Consider the following 23486-nt stretch of genomic DNA (forward strand, 5'->3'; position numbering starts at 1 on the left):
AGTTTAAAAAATTCTCCCATTGGTGCCTCAGGAAATAACAGAACCCTTTTCTAGTTTCTGTTCCACTGGTCCTTTCCTACCTGTGTGAGTTACTACATTTAGGATTGACCTGCTCTTCAGTAAAAGTACACCTGTCTGCCATTTCTGCTGGTCTTCCCTTGACGACTCCCTTGGCTTCCAGACTGGAAGTCAAGCTGTTTCCGAAAGAGGTCTTTCTTATAAGACCTCCCCATAAGCCATTCCCCTCTCCTTGGGACCTTCACTTTGTGCTGGAAAAGCTTACATTGCTACCTTTTGAGCCAACCCACTCCTCCTCCCTTAAATTCTGCACATGGAAAACAGTTTTATTACAGGCCCTTACTTCTGCCAGGAGGGTCTCTGAGATCCAAGCCCTTACGGCTTCTCCTCCCTACCTTATTTTTCATAAAGATAGGGTTTGTCTTAGCACTAACCTTTCTTCCATGCCTAAAGTAGTCAACAAAATTTCCTTAAACCAGACCATTAACCCTGTGGTTTTATCCACAACCACAGAACTCCTCAGAAAGGATCTTGCATTCCTTGGATATTCACAGGCAACTGAGGTTCTACCTAGATAAGACAAAATCTGTCAAACACTCTGACCAACTTTTTGTCTCTTTCCATCCCAGAGCCCTTGGCAAGGCAGTGTCTAAAACACCATTGCCTCTTGGATTTCTAAGGCAGTAGCCTTATGCTACTCCTTTCATGGAAAGCAACTGATTTCAACTCTCAAGGCCCATTCTACTAGATCAGCTTCCTCTTCAGCAGCCTTTTTCAGGAATTGATTAGTCCTCTATAATAGAGGCTGCAACTTCGTCCTCTGTTCACATCTTTACCAAACATTACAAATTGGACCTGATCTCCAGGGCTAGAGCAGGGTTTGCCAGGTCTGCCCTGCAGGGCCTAGTTGATTCTGGTCCCCTTCCTACCTCCCATGCATCTTCCTAGAGAGCTGTGGTACTCTCCCTAATGTTATGAATACTGCAACATGAGAGTAGAAGGGCATAGAATAGTTGTGTAAGAACTTACCATAACCATAGATGTACTTTTCTTCCATGTGGCAGTACTCATTCCCACCCACCACCACCCTCTTTTTTTAATTCTCTTGATTGGACACCTTCATAACACTGCTGGGGTGTGCCTGGGATATTGAAGCTTGGGCTCTTTCCTAGTGCTCCTGGGGTCTCTCTCTCTCTCTTTGCTGCAGCCAGTTTCTGAGTTGGGTACGTGCAGACGTCACAATTATAGCCGATGTCAGTTTATGGCCCCTGCGTTCTACATCGCATGTACCCCTGGAGGAAAGACTTTGGTATACTGGCCGGATGTCCAATGATCCAGGCAGCAACTCCCTAATGTTATGAATACTGCAACATGGAAGAGAAGGGCATCTATAGTTATGGTAAGTTCTTACACAACTATTCTGTTTGATCTCTAGGTGAAGAGGGCCAGTACAGAGCTTAGAATTTGATAGTTAACGGGTAGAAGCACCCATTTTCCAGTGTGCTATTGTCTTCACAGTTTCTACTATGGTACCAAAAACGCTCCTATCGCAACAAAACTAGTATGTTAGATAGTTAATAGTTTTAACCAGAGGGTCAGAAGGTAAACTTGTAGTCAGCAGAAAGTTATGGCAGGAGTGACTGCTGGTTTTCCATCAAGGTACAAACTTTTATGGAGATGAATTGGAATTAGTAATGGTAGTGCTTGTACTAATGACAATAAGGTCACTGTCATCTCTGCTGCCCCTATGATAAGATCTGAGGATGGGACAACTAACAGAGGTCATTTTGGCATAACAGACATCTACAAAATGTCACTTGTGTATTGCCTGTATATAAAGTAGTGGAACAAGACTTAACTTGTTTTGGTAAAGTTATTTCTTGGGGGCGGTATGTCCTAGTAGTCTTCCATTATGTTTCTGTCTGTTTTAACAATATTCTTTTAAAGAGCATTTTCTTGCAGTGGTTCTGAATTTGCAATTTTAAGTATTGCAGAAGAAACTATAGAGTCTATTGCAGTTTCATATTTATGCAAAGTATTGTTGAGTGACAACATGAAGATTAATGCAGGATTGTACAGAAAAATTAAAGTTGTAAGATCACCCAGCTGTCATAGAAGGATCCTCTGTTGTTTTAGTATTTGTGATCATTTTCACTAAAGAAGGAATTTTGCCCTGAAACTTCAAGGTTGTGCCAGTCTTTTTTGATTTTGTAATATACTTAGAAGAACTTCTATGTTAAAGGTTACTGCAGCGGAATTATTTTCTAGATATCATTGTTTGGCTTTCTTGAATTTAAGTAACTGGTGTGTTTCTTTCTAGGGCTGGAGCAGTGCATACTCTATAGAATCTGTCATTATGCAGATCAGTGCAACACTCGTTAAAGGAAAAGCTAGAGTTCAGTTTGGAGCCAATAAGGTAAGTGGTTAGATTTTTGCAGCAAGACTGTTTCCACAGTGTGTTAAGCATCTGGTGAAACTGTTTCTTGAAAGCTTCACTAGTAAACACCTTCACTAGTAAACTATCAACAGCAGTGTAATTTTACATATTGTGTATAAATATGGATTGGTCTGTATCCTTAGTTTTGCCAGAGTTAAATTCATGTCAGTTTTCTTAACATCTGCCACTGACTGGTGGAACATTTGCTAAACATATGAAAATTTCCCAGTAAAGCAGAAATAGGATTAAGTGATGTAGCAAAGATGGGAACAAGAGCTGGTCATTCTTGAGAGCTTTAAAAGAGTTGAAAAGGCCTTCATCTGCACATATTTCTGGTACTTTCTGTATTTAAGGGTGATGCTTGGATAAACCTCTTCAGGAATTAGTAGCAGATCTTTGACTGGGCCTGCCCTTCAGATCTAGTAGTTGCGTCTTTGGCTCATCCCTTTTCCAGGTGCATTTTACCCCATTTGGTGGCTATCATACATATCACCCACCGCCCATCCTTATTACCTTGCTGTAATTGCCTGCTTCATGTCCTTTGCATCCAGTACTACAACTAGTTTTGCCTTGCATAATGCAGGAACAGTTGAGCAGTCTTTCTGACAGCTGTCAGCAGAGTATTTTGCAGCAACTTTATTAAATCGCAGCTTACACAGTGAAATAAGTTGACATACATAGAAAACAAACCACGGCATTTTTTTTTCATTTTCATTCAGTATACATGTACAGTCATTCACTCCAGCATTACATACATTGCTCAGTTCCTCCCTTCCCTTAAACCTCAGTCCTCTTCTTAAACATTGTTGTGCATATATTGTTCCCACAAATTCCATTTCTTTGTAATTTGCTGCATTCCTTTTCCAAAGATCCCACCTCCATATTTTGATCTCCTATACAATATTCAGTACTTCAGTTACATTTGATTTAGACTTTGAATTGTATTTTCTATAAATTTGTGTTCTTGGAAGCCAGTAACATTAAACTTAGTCAGACCTTACTATGTCAGGGCATTTCAGATCCTATACCCAGCTCAAAGAATAATCTCCTTGGTAACGTCCATTTCCTCCCCTAACATATCTGACAAAATAATCTGCAGGGAGTTTTTAAAATCTGCAAAATTATTACACTCCTGAAGAACATGTTCCAATTGCATCTTTCCCAAATTGTCTCCAGCATTTTCTGTCTGCTGAAAGAATTCTTGGAAGTCTGCCTGGGCTGTAAAACTACATATGCATATACTTTCAAACACAAATTTTAAACCTCGTGGATTTTGTTGCATAAGTGGGAGCAGTACAGAAGTCCTCCCATTATTGCTTTGTATATTGTCTTTCCATTCTGTCTTCCAAGTCTTTTCTAACATCCTCTAATTGATTCTTACTGTTATGATGCAGTATTCTGTATGCCCTACTGATTATCACTTTTAACAGCAACGTCTGATCTAGAATCACCTTTACAACTCTACCAGACAGTATTTCATTTAGGAATCTGCTGTCCTTTTCTGTTTGCCTATACTCTTGTCAGTCTCTGGTAGGAAAAGGGCAGTGTCTAATCTGCAGCCCATACTTCTGCTTGGCCTCATGCCACTCTTACTACTCCATTCATAGTTATTTGCTCTCAAAACCTTCACTCTTTTGCTAATTTTCCTCATTAAGTTCCAGCCCCTTTTCCTGTCTTTTTGTGCTCCTACTAACAGGCAATCATTGTTGCTAAAATTTCCTTTCTAGTGCGTGTTTAGTTCTTATAATACTTTCTGAATATATTTTGTATGTTGGTAGTTCTCCTTAAGGACCTACATCCAGAGTCCTAATGTCTCTTTACTTCTCAAGCTACTCCCCCTGTTTCATCATCTCTTTCCACTTTGACTTATAACCTTCTTACTTTATGCAAGTGAGCCTTAATTGAATAGTTATAAAATATCCCTTCAAATGCATAGTTATAAAATATCCCTTCAAATCAGGTAATCCTAAACCACCTTGCTGTATGGGAGAATCATCTTATTCCACTTAACACTTGCCCTCTTCCCCTCCTAAATAAATTTCTTCAACTCTTTAAGGTCCACAACTTTTAATTTGGTTGATAAAAGTACACTTGACCTATGTATAAAACTGAATGGGCTAGAAACATTTTATACTTCATCTTATTGTACCATGGCAAGTACAGGTATTGCAGAAACAATTCATATGTAGATACATACGTTTCCTGCCTATAACCTTTGTTTTATCTTCATTTATTTGCATCATGAAAAGACTTGAAACATGTCTCAGAATGCTCCACAACACCAAAATATTATTTTCTGGATTTATCAAGTACAAACAATTTATCTGTGAATAAAGCCAACTTTTTTGATTACCTTATCATTAAATTTAAATCTCTTATTTTCTTCAATGGGCTTTAAATAGAAAGCAAATAACAAAGGGGAAAAAACTACACCAGTGTCTTATGCCTTATTTCTTTGTTGGAACACAGCTTTTCTGAGAGGACATTCCCCTCCCCCAAAGCAACTTTTACTCTTGCCTTTGACCCTTCAAATATCCTCCTAATTATCCCTATTATTCTATCAAGGAATGCAAATGCTGCCATTTCCCCATATCCCTACTCATAAAATCCTAACTGATTCTATAGAAATCTTTCTCTGTATCAAGACTTAATAGCACTGTTTTCTTACTGACTCTGCTTCCTTTTGGATCATTGTTCTGGTAATGCTGTCATATGTTTGCTTCCTCTCCACAAAACCACATTGATCCATATGTGATTTTGTGGAGAGGAAGCAAACATATGACACAAAACCACATTGATCCATATTTGGCAATGCATTTGTCATTCTCTTTGCTAGTGTAGACAAAACACTTGTCACTTTCCTTCCTTCCATCTTCTAGACTTCCACAGGATTACCATTGGTTCCTAGAGACTTCTCTGATCTTCGTGTTTCACTGTTGCAGTCATCGCACTTGTCTTATCTGCCTGCAGGTAGCTCTCAGTTGGCCAGAATACCAGAGTCTTGGGATTTCTGCTTCGGATGCTGTCACCTCTTCCATGACGTCCGGTCGTCAGGGGTATAAAACAAGCATCCAACGCCATTACATCAGTCTTTCTTGCCGAGGAGGCGGCCGAAGCAGAAGCAGTTCGCAAGTGCCAATCGTCCGCTACCTGAAATGTTTTTCAAGTTTCAAACCTGAAGTCTTTTAAAGCTAAGTACCCCATTGGGGATCCTTTTTTCTTGCTCTAACCAATGTCAGAAAAAGTTAACAATTGTCTTGCCTGTGGAGAGCGAATACCTCACAGAGATTTTCATTCTTACTGCGTCACCTGTTTAGGCCCAGACCACGACATCCCTCACTGTTGGTTTTGTGCCTTGTTTAACGCCAAAACCTTTCGTCATCGGGCTATCTTTGTCGCTAAATTCTTTCGCTCTCGTTCTCCATATTCCGAAATGGCTTCGATAAGCCATCCGACTGCCGATCTTCTGAAAAAATGCAACAATAAAGACGGACAGACCGCATAGGTCCAAAACTTCCGACGACGCTTCCATTAAGCTAGTCACCAGTCCGTCGTTACTCAGTGAGGTGTCTTTGCAGCCCCTGATGCCCGCTAAAACAGATTCGCAGGCCACTGCTGAGAACCATTCGGAGTCCGGTATGCTGCGAGATGCTTCTTTGACTATGGAACCTGCAGATGTCTCTACCTAGGATGTGTCCGGAGCCGCTGTGCAGGCACCAGCTTCTGAGGGTGTATTCCGACGGGTCTAGGACTTTTGATCAAATGATCAAAAGTCCGAAACCCAAATGTCCGGGCATACTTACGCGAAAGTGCTTTTCACCGAAGAAGCACTTTCGCTTAAGTATGCCTGTTGCTGAGGCCGTACTACAGTGCAGATAAGGAAAAATTCCCTTTTCCCCACTGTAGTGCGGTCTCGGAGGGAGAATATTTAAGTAGGGTGGTACAGCCCCCCACATGGGAGGGTGCAGGGGGCAAAGCCCCCCCCCTGCTAAAACGTTAATGTAGTATTTTTTTTTTTTTTTTTAGTAACACACTTTAACGAAAGCGCTTTTTCGATAAAAGCGCTTTCGTTAGTGTGCTCGGTGGTTATGCATTCATATGTAGATCCATTCTGACCTACCCATGTTCGAATTAAACCAACTTCGTTTTTCGTTAAAATTACAGAGTTTCTCAGGCCCAGAGTATGCACTATGCCTAGAAAACCGATGACCAAAGCGCATGCTCAAGCTCCCATGCCACAAAAACAAATGCTTAGAATGGTTGAAGACCTTATTACCCTAATTAGGGGAAGACAGCCTTCCCCTGCTAAGAGACAAGTAATTAAGTTTCATTCTGATTCTACAGACCAGGAGTCCGATGACTCTGACCCTTCTGATTACCAGGACATACCCTTATCAACGTATGAGGATTCAGATGCAGAGGAATCCATTCCCTCTGCTTCCCCTCCAGAGGATTTTTCTTTTGGTGAAACCTTGCATATTTTGAAAGAGCATTTCCTCTGGGAATGCCAGGAATATCCTCAGTCCAAAAAGAATATCCTCAGTCCAAAAAGAGACTCAGAAAATTTTGAGTTGCCTCAGCACAGGCCTCTAGCAATACCCCCTGTCCTGGATGTTGTAGATGATGTCTTCATGGAAACCAGTCTTACTCCAGACACTTTACCACAGGCCCCTAGTAAACCTGACAGATACTACAGAGTACCTGATTCTCACAATTTCTCTTTAAGAATCCTACTGCGGATCCAGAGGCCATTTCCCAGGGACCTAAAGGTATTAAGGCTACTACAGCCAAAAACCCTACCCCTTCAGGCAGGGATTCCAGAGCTTTAGACAGGTATGGTAAGAAGGTATATACCTCTGCAACTCTTGCCATCAGGGCATTGACTTGCCATTTTCACATGTTGAAGTACTAGCAACATATTATGGAACTACTACTTCTTTCGGCTGCTCCCGTTAGGGGTCATCACAGCAGATCAACTGTTTCCATTTCTTCCTGTCCTCTGCATCTTGCTCTGTCACACCAACCACCAGCATAACATATTATGGAACCAATTAAACAAAAAATGGTGTTACTTCCTGATTGTGCAGAAAATAAAGATTTACAACAGTTAATGCATTCTGCAATCCAAGTTAGTAAGCATGCTTTGCAGTGTAGCTTTGATGCCCTAGAAGCATCTTGAAGGGCTGCAGTCACTGGGTCTGTACTGAGAAGGCATGCTTGGCTGAAGGAACAAACCTTGCTAGATAATGTCAAATCAAAATTACTAGATGCTCCTTTAAATAAGGACTATTTGGCACCAAAGCAGAAGAGGTTCTTAAAAAGATGGAAGAAAAAGCTAAATCTATGCAAACTGTTAAAGAATTCTTAGAAGTGCAGCCACTTTGATTCAGTAGGCATTGGCCTTCTAAAAACTGGTCCTTTCCAGCCCCTTCCAGGCCTTCTCAGTCCAAACCCTGGGGAAACAGACCACCCAGACTACAGTCTCAGGGTATGCAGAGATCTAAAACAATGGAGTGCCCCCACCTCAAAAACAGGGAGTGGTAAGCCACCCTCTTATGGAAAAAGTTCACAATGACTTCTCAATTATCCTTCCCAGCCCTGCCCAATTACTTGCGCCCCTAGGAGGAAAACTTGCCCTCCATGCAAAAATACTGGATGTCCATTACTCAGGACCGATGGGTCCTAAACATTGTATCCCAGGGGTACATATTCTGTTTCCATTAACTGCCAACCCCAAGCGGGTTTCCAGACCTTCCTCCAAACCAGTGGGCAGAGGCTCAAAAGCAAGCACTTTCCCTGCTCAATATCAGGGCTATTCAGCCTGTTCTAGTAGAACAAAGGGGACAGGGTTTCTACTCCAGACTGTTCCTGGTGCCCAGAAAAGAGGGCTCTTGGTGCCCAATCCTGGATCTATCAATTCTCAACACCTTTCTGGTGGTCCCAAAATTCAAAATGCTTACTCTGCAAACAGCTTCTCCCTATGCTAGCCAAGGATGCCTGGTTAGTCACCCTAGACTTAAAAGAAGCTTATCTGCACATCCCCATAAAGGAGTCTTGCAGGAAATATCTACGCTTCTGGGCAGGCTCTATGCACTACCAATTCTCTGCACTTCCCTTTGCCTTATCTACTGTGCCCAGAGTATTCACACAGTGCCTGGCTCCAGCCATTGCATACTGCAGGCAGAGAAATATCCAAATTTTCTCATACTTGGACGATTGCCTGATTCAGGCAGACAGTCAGGAATTGCTACTTCAGCACCTGACATTTGTAAAAAGACTTCTAAATTCATTGGGGTACACCATCAACAAAAAGAAATCACAACTGGTGCCCGGTCAAAAAAGTGTATTCCTGGGAGCAAGCTTGAACACAACTTCCCGGATGGCATTTCTCACTCCAGAAAAACATATCTGTTTGACTACTTCAAACAAATGGCCAAAACCCAGCTATCTGCTAGGAAAATACTGCAAGCCTTAGGGTTCATGGCCTCATGCATTCTGCTAATTCCATATGCAAGACTCCATATGAGGAAACTTCAATGGTACTTAAAAAGTCTTTGGTGCCAACATTCTCAGGAGCTGGAAACAGTCATTCCTATCATACTTTGTCTAAGGGCAGAGATCCTTTGGTGGGCAGAAGTATGCAACCACAACAAATGGACCGCCTTTCACTCAACTCCTCGCCGCCCAAACCCTGACAACAGACGCATCAGACTTTGCATGGGGGGCTCACATGGCAGGCAAATGCATTCAGGGCAAATGGAGCCCAGGAAAAATTCTCCTACACATCAATCAAAAAGAGATGCTAGCTGTACAGAATACTCTGACAGCCTTCAAATACCTAATCCTTCCAGGACAGCTGCTGGTAAAAACAGACAACACCACAGTTATGTGGTACATAAACAAGCAGGGGGGAACACATTCTTACCCACTCTGCAGGTTAGCCATGACCCTGTGGAACACAGCCTTGAGCAACCAAGTGCATCTACAAGCTCAATTCCTGCCAGGCAAACAAACTTCACTGGCAGACGACTTAAGCAGAAATCTAGACACACACGAGTGGAAATTGGAGGCCAACACCTTCAACCTTCTAATCCAGCAGTGGGGCACACCAGAGGTGGACCTCTTTGACTGCCCTATCCTTCAAATGGGATTTGAATCTCAATTTATGCCTTTCCCTCTCTGACCCTCCTCTCAAAAGTACTACTCAAGATCAAACAGTACAGGCCAAGAGCAATTCTTATTGCCCCAGACTGGCCACGCCAGCACTGGTACCCACTCTTACGCAGTCTGACAACAGTGCCACCCTGCACCTTCACCAGACCTTCCCCGCTGTCTCAGCAGGAGGGACATATTTTGCATCCACAGTTGCAAACCCTAAACCTTGCATCCTGGCGTATCCTCTGAATACACCACCAGCAACCCTCCGCAAACAGGTGCTGGATGTCATTCGGCCAGAAGGCCTAGTACTAGGAAACCCTATGGTGAAAAGTGGAAGAGATATTGTTCTTGGAATCCGTCTCAAGGAAAGGACACAGCAGTGCCCTCCTTACCTCAAATCCTGCATTACCTAGCAGAGCTACTCCACAGAGGCCTATCCTTCTCCTCCATCTCAGTTTATTATAATACTGAGCCACCTCTATTTTCTCACCCTCTCATCAAACAGTTCCTGAGAGGAGCTAGCAACTTGAGGCCCCCTAGGAGAGCACCCACCCCTGCCTGGGACCTTAACTTTGTGCTGGAAAAGCTCACGCTTCCTCCTTTTGAACCTGCTGCTTCAGCAGAGTTAAAGTTCCTCTCTTGGAAAACAGCCTTTCTTTTAGCCAAAACTTCAGCACGAAGAGTGTTTGAGTTACAGGCACTAATGGCCGTGGAACCCTTCATTATTTTCCATGCTGACAGGGTTTCCCTCAGGACCTCCTGTATGCCTAAGGAGGTGTCCAGTGTGGCTTTAAACCAATCCATCCATTTACCAACCTTCTTCCCTAATCCTCAGAATAAAGGGGAAAGGATCCTGCACTCGGAAATGCACAGACAGCTCAGGTTCTACCTTGACAGGACTAAACCTTTCAGAAAATCTGACCAGCTGCTAGTCAGCTTTGCTACAGGGGCAGAGGGCAATGCCATTTCAAAGCAAACCATTTCCAAATGGATAGCACACTGCATCCATTTTTGCTACAAGCACCATGGAAAACCTACTCCACAGGGGATCAGAACACATTCCATTAGGACTACTTCCACCTCTAGAGCATTTCTCAGGGGAGTCCCTACCAGGGACATTCTGGAAGCTGCAACCTGGAGTTCTGTACACACCTTCACCAAGCATTACCACTTACCTATTTTTTTCTAAATCCAGAGCTGGATTTGTTTACAGCAGTCTTACAAGGCCTGCTAGTTAGCCCTAACACTTCTTGACTGCCTCCACCCTTCCTCAGCTTTGGGAGTCAACCCAAGTGTGATGACTGCAGCAGTGAAACATGAAGAACATAGTACAGTTGCGTACACTTACCATAAATGTAGATGTTTGAGTGTATTCACTGTTGCAGTCCTGGATGTCCTTCAAGGATGCATCTGCAGTCATAACATATGGTTGTCCTGCCTCAGTCAGCCCTTCGGTCGGCCGGATTCCACAGTCTGGGTCTGGCCTCGGCTGATGTCTCACTTCACCCGACGTCATAGCTGCTGTCAATTGGGTATAAAGGCATCAGCCGACGCCATTTTCCTCAGTCTTTCTTGCCGCGCGATGCCCGAAGCAGAAGCTGTTCGCAAGTGCCGGTCGGTCAGAACCAGAGATTACTACTACCGAAGACTTTAAAAAGCTAAGTACCCCGTTGGGGACTCTTTCTTGCCTCAGCCGATGTCAGAAAAAGTAAATAACTGTTTAACTTGTGGGAAACAAATACCTCATAAGGATTTCCACTCTTACTGCCTTCCTTGCTTAGGCCCAGGCCACGACGTAGCAGCTTGTCTAGCCTGTGCTTCCTTCAACCGACGGACACTTAGACGTCGGTCGGAGTTTGCAGAGGAGTTTTTCGGCCCCGCTTTTGCTTACAACATGCCGTCGGAGACTCCGACTTCACAATTAGCTAAAAAGCCTAAGGAAAAGGACTGACACTCGCGGTCCACGGTTTCGGCCGAAACCATGGTTAAGCCAACCGCGAGTGTCTCGGTTTCGGCTGAAACCGAGTCCTCGGTTCTTCCTTCGGCCGAAAGTATACCTCCTACAACCGAGGCCTCACACAGCATGGCTGAATCTGCTACTGAAATTCCACCTGCTGTTGCAGGTTCTCAGGATTTATCAGATACTATTCCTTTAGACATATCTACTCCTGCACGTGGAGCTGCTAGGCCCCCTGCATCTATGTCTATCAAGGCTTTTTCTAGGGCTAAAGCAGCTAAATCTTCTAAGGCCTTGCCTGCTAAAACCCCCTCACACAGGCCTACCTCTAGTTCCCAAATGCTCAGCCTGGCAGAGGATCTCATTTCTTTGATCAGGGGATCCCAACCTCACCCTGACAGGGCCTCTCATCCCCTCCAGAGAAGAGGCCTAGAGCAGAGCCCCTGAGCCAGTTTCAACAGATTATTCCTCGGATGATTCAGAAAACTCAAATCCTCCAGAAGGCCCTTATTCTCCATATGAGGACTCTGATGCAGAAGACTCCATTCCTTCTGCCTCTCCTCCTGAGGAATTTTCTTTGGGGAAACCTTGCATGCTATGAGAGAGCAATTTCAATGGCAGGGCCAGGATTTTTCAGATTCAAGGAAAAGGCTAAGGACCTTTTACATTTACCACAGGATAGGCCTTTAGCCATCTCTCCAGTACTAACAGTTGTGGATGATGCATTTAATGATGCTTGTACTGCCCCCGACTCTCTTCCCCCGGCCCCTGCTAAGCCCGACAGATACTACAGGGTCCCGGACACACACTATCACTTGTATAAGGCTCCTATTGCAGATCCTGAAACTATTTCACAGGGCCCCAAAGCTGTAGCAGCTGCCTCTGCCAAAAAAACCCTCCCCTCTGAAAGAGAATCTAGAGCATTAGAGAGATTGGGTAAAAAAGTTTATACTTCTGCTACTCTTTCGGCTAGGGCCTTAAACTGTCAATTCCACATGATTCAGTATCAGGAATTTTTGTTAGATCAGCTAAATAAAAAACTGTCCTCTCCTGAACCTATAGACCGTAAGTCCCTTCAGGATTTGGTACATAACACTCAGCAGGTCAGTAATCATTCCTTAAAATGCGGCTATGATACACACTGGAGGCTTCCTTTAGATCAGCTATGACTGGTACAGTGATCAGAAGGCATGCATGGTTAAAAGGGCAATCCTTACCAGACCATGTAAAGTCAAAGCTCCTAGATGCTCCCATGGAGAAACAGTTTGTTTGGCTCCCCTGCACAACAAGTGTTAAAGAAGGTGGAAGAAAAAGCAAAATCTGTCCAAACAGTCAAGGATTTCTTACAGGTCCAACCTCCGAGGTTTAGTAGAAATTGGCCTTCGAAGAATTGGTCCTTTCCAGACACCTCCAGAGCACAGAGAGGCAGAAATAGGCACCCAAGAGGCAGAGGTCAATCCAGAGGTGCCTACAGGGGACGTCAATGGCAGCCTAACAACCAGAGAAGTACTGCCACAGATCCAGCTACTACCACTTCCACAGGACAGTCACAGTGACTTGGCTCTGATACCGCCTACCAGGGAACAACTGGAAGCACCCTTAGGCGGAAAGCTAGCCTTATTTTCAGTAAACTGGCATTACATTACAGGAGACAAATGGATTTTACAGACAATAGACAAAGGCTACAGGTTTCACTTCCATACTCTACCAAGAAAGAGAGAAATGCCAAACCTACCACCAAACCAAAAAACAAGCGCTCTAGGACAAATCAACCACTTACTAAGGATGAGAGCTATAGAAAAGGTACCGTCTATGGAACAAGGACAAGGATTTTACTCCAGACTTTTCCTGGTACCAAGAAAAGAAAACCAATGGAGACCTATTCTCGACCTGTCCACTCTGAACACATATCTCATTGTTCCAAAATTCAAAATGCTGACCCTTCAGCAACTTCTTCCCGTGCTGGGCAAGGAGTCTTGGCTGGTGACTCTAGATCTCAAGGAGGCATACCTGCACGTCCCTATATGACCAGATTGCAGAAGATACCTCAGATTTCTTGCAGGATCAGAGCATTATCAATTCTCAGCATTGCCCTTTGGCTTATCTACTGCGCCCAGAGTATTCCCGAAATGCCTGGAATCAGTAATTGCTCATTGCAGGCTTCAGGGAATTCAAATTTATCCATACCTGGATGACTGCCTAATACAAGCGGACAACAAGATCAAATTAAGAAAAGATTTGGAAAAGGTTATTCACCTACTGCAAGCCCTGGGATACACCGTCAACATAAAAAAGTCAAGGCTGGTACCATCCCAAAGGATAACATTCTTGGGGGCAGAACTGGACACATCAAATCAAATGGCATTTCTCACAGCAGAAAAGCAAAAGCAACTACCACTCTATTTCATGGCATTAACAACGCAGAACCAGCTTACAGCAAGGAAAGTCCTGCAAGCCCTGGGTTACATGGCATCCTGCATAATATTGATTCCACATGCCAGACTACACATGAGGAAGTTGCAATGGTACCTAAGGAATTTATGGTCTCAGCACAAGCACAGCCTAGAAACCCAAATTCCAATAATTCCATGCCTGAAGCAAGAATTCCTGTGGTGGGCTCAGGCCTGTCAGTTGAACAGAGGACTGCCTTCCACAGCCCTCACCCAAGCCAGACTATCACCACGGACGCCTCAGACCTCGGTTGGGGCACACATGGTGGACAAGTGTATACAAGGCCTATGGACACAAGACCAGCTGAACCTACACATAAATCAAAAGAGATGCTGGCAGTGAAACAGGCAATTCAGACATTCAGACCGTTTCTTCAACAGGGTCATTTGCTGATAAGGACGGACAACACCACAGTCATGTGGTATATCAACAAACAGGGAGGCACACACTCATATCCTCTATGCCGGATGGCAATGGACCTGTGGAATGTGGCCCTGAACCTCAACATTCAGCTCCAGGCCATATTTGTGCCAGGAAAAGAAAATATACTAGGAGACACCTTAAGCAGAACTACCACGGATGCCCACGAATGGATGCTGCATCCAGACATCTTCAATTCCATTACAAAGAAATGGGGGCTACCAGAAATAGACCTGTTCGCATCCCCACACAACCACCAATTGAGGAAATTCTGCACAAGGACATACCACCCACTTGCTTGGAAGGTGGACTCCCTATCCTTCAGTTGGGAAAACCTGACAGCATATGCATTCCCACCTCTTCCTTTGATGCACAAAGTGCTACTGAAGATCAAAGAAGATCACCCAAGGATCATCCTGATAGCTCCAGACTGGCCGAGGCAGCATTGGTGCCCGCTACTGAGGAGTATGTCTCGGGCACACGCATGGCCTCTACCTCTAGTTCCTTTACTGCTAACACAGAACAACTTCAAGATCCTGCATCCAAACTTGAAAACACTGCAGCTAGCTGCTTGGAATCTTACATAAAACAAAATAACCCAGATTTATCTCAGAGGGTTAAAGACATTATCCTGGAGGCTCGCAGACCCTCCACAAGGAAAACTTATTCAGCCAAATGGAAAAGATACCTCATTTGGAGTGCAGCAAAAGGAGAAAATGTATCATTAGCAAACATAGCTAACATCCTAGAATATTTAGCAGAACTTTTCCACAATGGCCTGTCTTACTCCTCCATTAAGATTCATGCATCAGCAATTTCAGCAGAATACAACATGGATCCTCCAGTCTTCTCTCATCCTCTACTCAGGCAGTTTCTGAGAGGAATTAAAAATGTAAAGCCTCCAAGGAAGCCACCTTTGCCTACATGGGACCTTAACTTTGCGCTAGAAAAGTTAACACTTCCCCCTTTTGAACCAGCAGCAACAGCAGAATTACAGTTCTTATCTTGGAAAACTGCTTTCCTGCTTGCAATCACTTCAGCAAGAAGGGTTTCTGAATTACAGGCATTAATGGCAGTACAGCCCTTCCTTATCTTCCATCAGGATAGAGTGTCCTTGAGAACTAACCCTACTTTTATGCCAAAGGTGGTCTCCAGGGTATCATTGAACCAAGCAATCCACCTACCAGCATTCTTCCCCAACCCACAGAACAGGGGGGAAAGACTACTACATACCTTGGATGTGCACAGGCAATTGCGCTACTATCTGGACAGAACCAAGAACAATAGAAAAACTGACCAGCTTCTGGTAGCATATGTAACAGGAATGGAAGGAAAAGCAATTTCAAAACAGACAATCTCAAAATGGATAGGAAATTGCATTAGATTTTGTTACTCTTTTCATGGAAAGACAACTCCAGAAAACATCAGACCTCACTCCACAAGGGCTACAGCCACTACTACAGCTTTCTTACGAGGAGTGGCTACCAAAGACATTTTAGAGGCTGCTACTTGGAGCTCCGTGCATACATTTGCCAAGCATTATAATCTACCTTTATACTCCAGATCCCGAGCAGGTTTTGCCACTGCTGTTTTGCAAGGGATCTTAACTACACCATAATCATCTTAGTGCCTCCTCCCCCAGTTTGGCTATGGTATTCTACCCATATGTTAGGACTGCAGATGCATCCTTGAAGGACATAGTACAGTTTTGTACCTACCATAAATGTAGATGTCCGAGGTATGCATCTGCAGTCAGGATTACCCACCCTCCTTCCCCTCTGTGGTACTCCTAGGGTATTTGCCCATCTTGTAGCTAGCTGGGGGAATCTATTATGGTGTATTTGTTTGTATATATGTATATACATGTTTATTTTTGTTTGCTCTCTACTGTTTGGAATCATTTGCATTTATCCAAATTTAGCCTTCCTAGAGGGCACCTGGCATCTGGGGCAAGAAACACTGAGGAAAATGGCGTCGGCTGATGCCTATATACCCAATTGACAGCAGCTATGATGTCGGGTGAAGTGCGACATCAGCCGAGGCCAGACCCAGACTTTGGAATCCGGCCGACCGAAGGGCTGCCTGAGGCAGGACAACCAAATGTTAGGACTGCAGATGCATACCTCTCGGACATCTACATTTATGGTAGGTACAAAACTGTACTTTCCTCTTAGTTTAAAGCCTAGTACTCCCCCTTTTTCCCCTTAGGTGTTTGTGTGAGGTGCGTGTGTGTTTTCTTTTGGGATAATGGCTGAGGCCTCTAAGGCCATTTTTTCTAAGTGCACGGAGTGTGGTCATAAGCTTTCCCCAGCGGATGGCCACACTCAGTGCCTCCTCTGCTTGGGGGTATCGCACTTGTCTTCTGGCTGCCAAATTTGTGCAGCTTTTAGCCCTCGGGCTCTGAGGGATAGGAGGAATAAGCTGATTCTGGTGGGTCTTCTACCCTCGGAGTCTGTTTCCTTCTCCTCTCCCTCAGTGGCTACAGCCGCGGCTGTGGCTGTTCAGCCTGTTGTTGCCTCTCCCCTGGCTGGGACTCATCCTCCCATTTCTTCTCAGAGAAAGAGGGGACTCTAGGAAGGAGAAGAAGGGGAGGAGAGAGAGAGAAAGGGAGAGAGAGAGGGAGAAAGATAGGCATAGGAGCGACAAGCGGCGGGCCGACTCTGCCCCCTTGGCACTACCTGCCAAGCTGCTCTCCTCAGACGATTTCCAGGCCTTCCTCCCCTCAGCTCCGTTCTCCACGCTTCTCACCAGAGCCGGAGGAGTAGGCCCGACCATCTTCGAGGTCGTTGCAGCGGCCCTCCCGGCCAGCTTCGGTGGCCTCTTCTAGGTCGACCCACAGTCTCTCCGACGCTGATATGGACCGGATGATGCGTCGCTTTCTCCAAACCCAGATGTAGATGGGAATGCTGCTGCCCCCCCCCCCGGAGGGGGGGGGGGAGGAGTTCAGCCCCACTTTTTGCCCCGATAGCTCCTTCTCCGATCCATTACCGGGTTTCGGAGCCGTCGGAACCGAGGAGTCCCGGGGCCGGAGTGTCTGCGCCGACGGTTATAGTTACCTCGACGCTGGCCATGCCCTCGAGTTTGTCGGATCCGAGCTCTTGGAGCAGTGATCCGTGCATCATATCCGGAGGGGGGCAGTGTGTCTTCGGCTCCTTTTTGGTCGTAGCACACTTCCCTCTCGGGTCCGAGTGCTTCTGCTCCAACGCCGATCCCCGTGCCGGATCCGAGGGTGTTAACCACGGAGCCCAGAGATATTGGTTCACCCTCGGCTTTCGACGTGGTGAGGAGAGGGTTCTCTCGAGAGGTTCGAGACCCCCTACTCTTTCTTCGGATGCAGCCCCCACTCCCTTGCAGCTGGGCTTGTCTTCCATCATCCAGTACCAGGGACAGCCTGCGTTGAAGCCCCAGCCCGTTCCACTGGCAGAACACGGTCCTGTTAGTGAGCCCTCCTCAGACAGTCCCACCGAGGAGGTCCCTCACAAATGTAAGTGTAAGAGGAGGCACTTGGACTCCCCCGAGTCTCTCACAGAGGACACCGATTTGGAAGAAGGGGAAGGTTCCCCCAGGTCACCCCCCCCGAAGACGTCTCCTTTGGAGACTTTATGGAAATGCTTCTACTGAAAGGGGGGTGGTCAGCCCAAAAGCCTTCCTCGGACGAGTCGGTGTTTCTGTAGGCGTTCAACGCAGGCCCGTCTACCTCTTGTTGTCCCCTCCGACCGACCCCCTGGTTGATCTCATCACTAGCAGGGTGTGGAAGGAACCGGACACTGTAGAGCCGATCCCTGGGAGGCCAGACAGGATTCTCAGTCCCCCTGTGGATAGGATGGCTTGGAGTAAGTGTTCCCCGGTAGATGCCATGGTGGTGGCGGCAGCCACCAAGAGGGAACTCGCTCAGGATAGTTCCTCGATCCATCCCCCTGATAAGGAGTCTCAGACTATGAATCATATTGGGAAGCGGATGTTTGCTTCAGCTACCTTTTCTGTAAGGGTGCTGAATTACTTGGCCCATGTAATTAGACTTTAGCGGGATCTGGTGAAAGAATATGTTGAGTCTTCCCCTGAGTCCATGTCGGCCGAGGACAAACGGACCTTCTTGACTTGCATGGCCACTCTCAAATCTGTTTCGAATATGTCTATGCGGCTACTTTCCCATGCCACGGAAGGAGCTGCTAGAGCCAGCGGGTCCGGTATCGCCTTAAGGCGTCGCGCCTGGCTCCGGCTTTGTGACTTTGCGGAACCTTTTAAGGCGTGATTTGCGAACGCACACTTTGACGGTTCTACTGTGTTCGGGAAGACCATCCGCGACACATTGGTTCAGAGCAAAAAAGATGGGAAGACGCTGTCTGCCGTCAGAGTCCATTTCTCGGCTCCTCAAAGGTCCTTTTCTAGGAACCAGAGAGGACAAAAGAAGATGTGGTTCCGGAAGTCTCCGCAGTCCTGTTACGCTCCGGACCCTTCGTCCTTCAGAGGCAGAGTGGGACAAGGTGGACGCCTGCCCAGAGGTAGAGGGGGACCGAAAAATTTTGGGTCGCGGGAACCCTTTTCTGATCGACCCATGCAGCAGCCCTGAGGGGTTGCCCGACTGCTCCTCTCTGGAGGCAGTCAGCGGGCGTTTTTTCAAAGCACTTGGCCTAATGGAAGTCCATAACATCAGATCGCTGGGTGCTTCGAATAATATCCAGAGGTTACTCTATCCCTTTCATAAATCTGCCTCCTCAGTCGAGGCGCCTCCCCGATGTGCCACCCAGTCAGAGGGAGGCTGCAGCTTTAGAGGTAAAAAAAGAGCCATCCAGCACGTACCCCCAGGGCAGTCCGGATTAGACAATTACTCTAGGTTCTTTTTGGCGCCAAAGAAGACGGGAGACTTAATGCCAATCCTCGACTTTTCAACAATGAACCTCTTCATTGCCAAGGAAAAATTCCGGATGGTCCCGCTTCAATCCATTCTGCCTGCTGCAGGAGGAGGACTGGATGTGCTCCATAGACCTCAAGGATGCGTACTATCACATTCTCATGGACAGGCGTTCCAGGAGGTTTCTCCGTTTCTGACTAGGAGCCAGTCATTACCAGTTCAGGGTCCTACCCTTTGGTCTCACCACAGCCCCCAGGGTGTTCACCAAGGTCATGGCAGTTGTAGCGGCCCACCTGAGGCTTCAGGGAATACAGATTTTTCCTTACCTAGACAACTGGCTCCTGACCGCCCCCACCAGGCATCTACTCTGCTTAGGCAGGGATTGTTTCCTACTTCTAGTGAGCCGTTTGGGGGATCACCATAAACTTGAAGAAGTTACCCCTCCAACCAGTTCAAGGCTTGGAATTCATAGGGGCCAGGATAGACACACTTCAGACCAAGGTCTTCTTGACATCAGACAGACTTCGCAGTTTGACCTTACACGTTTTAGCCCTTCTCCAGTCACCTGCCCCATCAGCGGAGTTAGTCCTGAGAGCTCTAGGGTCCATGGCAGCGGCAATCAACGTCAAGCCCTTAGCCTGCTTGCACATGAGGATTCTCCACTGGACATTACAGGTTCAGTGGCCCATCCTTCACCATCCGTTGGACTTGCCGATTCCTCTCAGCAGAGTGTGCAGAAATTCTCTCTTGTGGTGGCTCCACTCCTGAGAGCTTCAGGAAGGACGACTGTTTGTTATGCAGCAACCCCAAGCCACGGTGACCACGGACACTTCTTGCCTTGGGTGGGGGAGGGGCATTACGAGGGCAGAACTGTTCAAGGTACATGGACTCAGACAGAGACCATTCTGCATATCAATGTTCTGGAGATGAGAGCGGTGCTTCTAGCGTTGCAAGCCCTTCATGCCTTTCTCCCTCCAGGGCTATTGCGATTCAGTCACACAACATGTCAGTGGTCTGGTACACCAACAAACAGGGGGGGGGACCAGGTCTTACCCTCTGTGTCGAGAAGCCAAGAGAGTTTGGGATTGGGCGATATCCACCAACCGTTTTCTGTTAGCAACGCACATTCCGGGTCAGTACAATATCCTAGTGGACAAACTGAGTCGAACCATCCTCTTGCCTTACGAGTGGTCTCTGAATCCCTTAGTAGCGAAAAAAGAAGTTATGTACATACCATAACGTTCCATGTTAGTTGTCTTCTTCTCGCCTCCTTTCTTGCTGGTTGGGATCGGAGCCGATCCTCGGCTCCAACTCGGCCATCTTCAATAGCTCGAGAGCTGTTTAGTGGCTCGAGGCTATCCCATATCCCATGATGCCTGACGCTAGCTACCCAGATCTCGTTTGATAAAGCTATACCAGACATAATTTAGGAAGAATTCTGCCCTAGTAGCCCCTTGGGCCTAGCTGTGAAGCTATCTAAGCAGAAAAAGGACAACCAGAGAAGGTTCAGCCAATGAAATCTGAAAAAGGAAGCTCCTCTCGATCCACTAGGATACGGGGATGGAGGGTGGGACACGAGAAAGAAGGCGAGAAGAAGACAACTAACATGGAACGTTATGGTAGGTACATAACTTCTTTATATTAAGTTGTCTATCTTGCCTTCATTCTTGCTGGTTGGTACAGCGTCCCTAGCACCTACTATCTTGGGTGGCTCATTGGAACAAACTCTTCAGAACAGTGGAACCAAAGTCAGCTCTGTTTCTGGAGACAATGTCTAGTTTATAATGAGAAATGAAGGTATGTGGGTTAGCTCACGTAGCAGCTACATAGATTCCATGGGCAACCTAGATTGGAAGGCCACCGAGGTGGCTAAGGCCCTAGTAGAGTGGCCTTTTGGTTTGATAGATAATTCTTTGTTTCTCGGCTGGTAAATTAATGTAATAATGTGAGACAACCACCTAGATAAAGTTACTTTTGAGACTGGAAGGCCTTGTCTGCCCTCAGCATAGGAAAGGAAAAGTTGATCCGACTTCCTGATGTCCTTTGTCCTATGCAAATAAAAACGCAGTTGTCTGTGAACCTCTAACTGGTGCAATTTATATTCTGCCTTGTTGGTGTGATTAGGAAAAAACACAGGAAGGTCTATGGACTGATTTTAAATTACTTTACGAACAGACCTTAGGAAGAAAGGAAGGATTGGTCCTTAGAGCGACTCTACCGTACGTACGGGGGACGAATACATAGAGCCTGAAGCTCCGAAACACGTCTGGCAGAAGTAATGGCTACCAGAAAGAGAGTCTTCCAGGATAAAAACTTAATGGAGCAAGATGCTGCAGGTTCAAAAGGTGGCAAGATTAGGGAAGCTAGTACCAAATTTAGATCCCACAGAGGTGGGGGATCTCTCACTGGGGGCCTAAGCAGAGTGGTTCCTTTGAGGAAGGCTTTACACAGCTTATGAGACATAATGTTGTTAGAAGACAACCCAGTGTGAAAATTCAAAATGGCAGCTAACTGAACCCTGATTGTAGCAGAACCGGAACCAGAATGAAAGAATTCCTCTAAAAATTCCAAAATCTCGTGGACAGGGGCTGAAAAGGGGTCTGTATTCTTAGCCTCTGTCCAGCAAGAAAAACGTTTCCACATGCTAGCATAAGTTTTCCTAGTTGTGGATTTGTGTGATGAGATAATTTCCCGCACAGAGGAGGAAATATTAGGAAGCCTGGCTAAGGTTGGAAGTGGAGCAACCAAGCTTTGAGCTGGAGTGTTTGAAGGCATTGATGCAGTCTGCCCGATTGATGAATCAGTAGATCTGGAATAAGATCCAGAATCCAAGGCTGCTCGAGAAGGTAATGATGCAGGAATGGGAACCATATCTGTCGAGGCCAGTAAGGGGCAATGAGGATCATTCTGCAACCCAACGCATTTGCTCTCTGTATGAGTTTGAGTATTAGGGGAAAATGAGGGAAAGCGTAAAGAAGTCCCTGAGGCCAATCGTGGACTAGAGCGTCTCTGGGTGAGTGGCTGGGAAGTGGAAGAAGGGAGAAGAAATTGCTGCACTTGCTGTTGAAGGGTGTGGCGAACAGGTCGCAGCAAGGCTGCCCTCATTTGCGAAAGATCTGTTCCGCAATTACCTGATTCAGAGACCACTCATGAGACATGAGAATTGCTCTGCTGAGCCTGTCTGTGATGACGTTGGAACTCCCAGGGATGTGCATTGCGATCAGAAAACATTGGGAAGAGATCGCCCATTGCCAGAGTCTGAGTGCTTCTCGACATAGAGGATAGGACCTGGTTCCGCCCTGCTTGTTGATGTACCACACCACTGACATATTTGTCTGTTTGAATTGCAATGGTCCCGTGATGGAGAGAGGCCTGAAGGGCTTGCAATGCTAAAAGCATGGCTCTCATCTCCAAGACATTTATATGCAAATGGTACTTGTGAGGCTGCCAGGTGCCTTGGACTGTCCTGCCCTGATAATGCCCCCCCCCCACTCTATCAGGGAGGCGTCTGTGGCGACTGGAGGGGATAGCACAAACGGTCTGCCCTGGGACACTGATGAGGAGACCATCCACCAAGCGAGGTGCTTCTTGCATGCTTCTGTGATCATAATCTTGTGAGACATGGGAAGCTATTGGAAGGACCACTGTGTGAATAGAAGCCACTGGAGGATTCTCATGTGAAAGCAGGCTAGGGGAACAAGAAGAATTTCTGATGCCATGGAACCCAGTGTTCGGAGGACGAACCTGACTTGAATCCTTTTGCATGTTAATAAAATCTGCACTTGCTGGCAAATTAGTGATACCCTGTCTGGTGGAAGGTTCGCAAACATGTTCCTTGTATTTAAATTTGCGCCTATATAAGTGATATGCTGACAGGGCAACAATGCAGATTTTTCTAAATTTATTGTAATACCTAGCCTGGAGCAAGTTTTGATAGTGTAGTCTCTGGCTTGCAGGAGGTGATGCCTGGTGGTAGCAGTGAGGAGCCAGTCATCTAGATATGGAAACACTTGGAATCCCTGATGTCTCAGGTGAGCCGTAACCACTGCCATGCATTTGGTGAACACCCTGGGGGCTGTGGTGAGACCAAAGGGCAGAGCTCTGAACTGGTAATGACTGGCTCCCAGCCGGAAGCGAAGGAATCTTCTGGAGCGCCTGTGCATTTTGATGTGGTAGTACGCATCCTGTAGATC

The 23486-nt window shown here is 46.1% G+C and overlaps 1 protein-coding gene across 2 annotated transcripts in view; it reads left to right on the top strand.

Annotated features, from left to right (window-relative positions):
- UBE2Q1 (ubiquitin conjugating enzyme E2 Q1) overlaps window positions 1-23486 on the top strand; it is a 1535148-nt gene that overhangs the window by 1130452 nt on the left and 381210 nt on the right. For both annotated transcript variants that reach the window (XM_044080652.1, XM_044080653.1), the window contains exon 10: window positions 2339-2434. In XM_044080652.1, the coding sequence (XP_043936587.1) occupies window positions 2339-2434 (96 nt within the window). The remainder of the gene's footprint in view (window positions 1-2338; window positions 2435-23486) is intronic.

Source organism: Protopterus annectens, chromosome 8.part0 (genome assembly GCF_019279795.1).
Source record: "Protopterus annectens isolate FY-2018-M chromosome 8.part0, PAN1.0, whole genome shotgun sequence".
Lineage (NCBI taxonomy): Eukaryota > Metazoa > Chordata > Ceratodontiformes > Protopteridae > Protopterus > Protopterus annectens.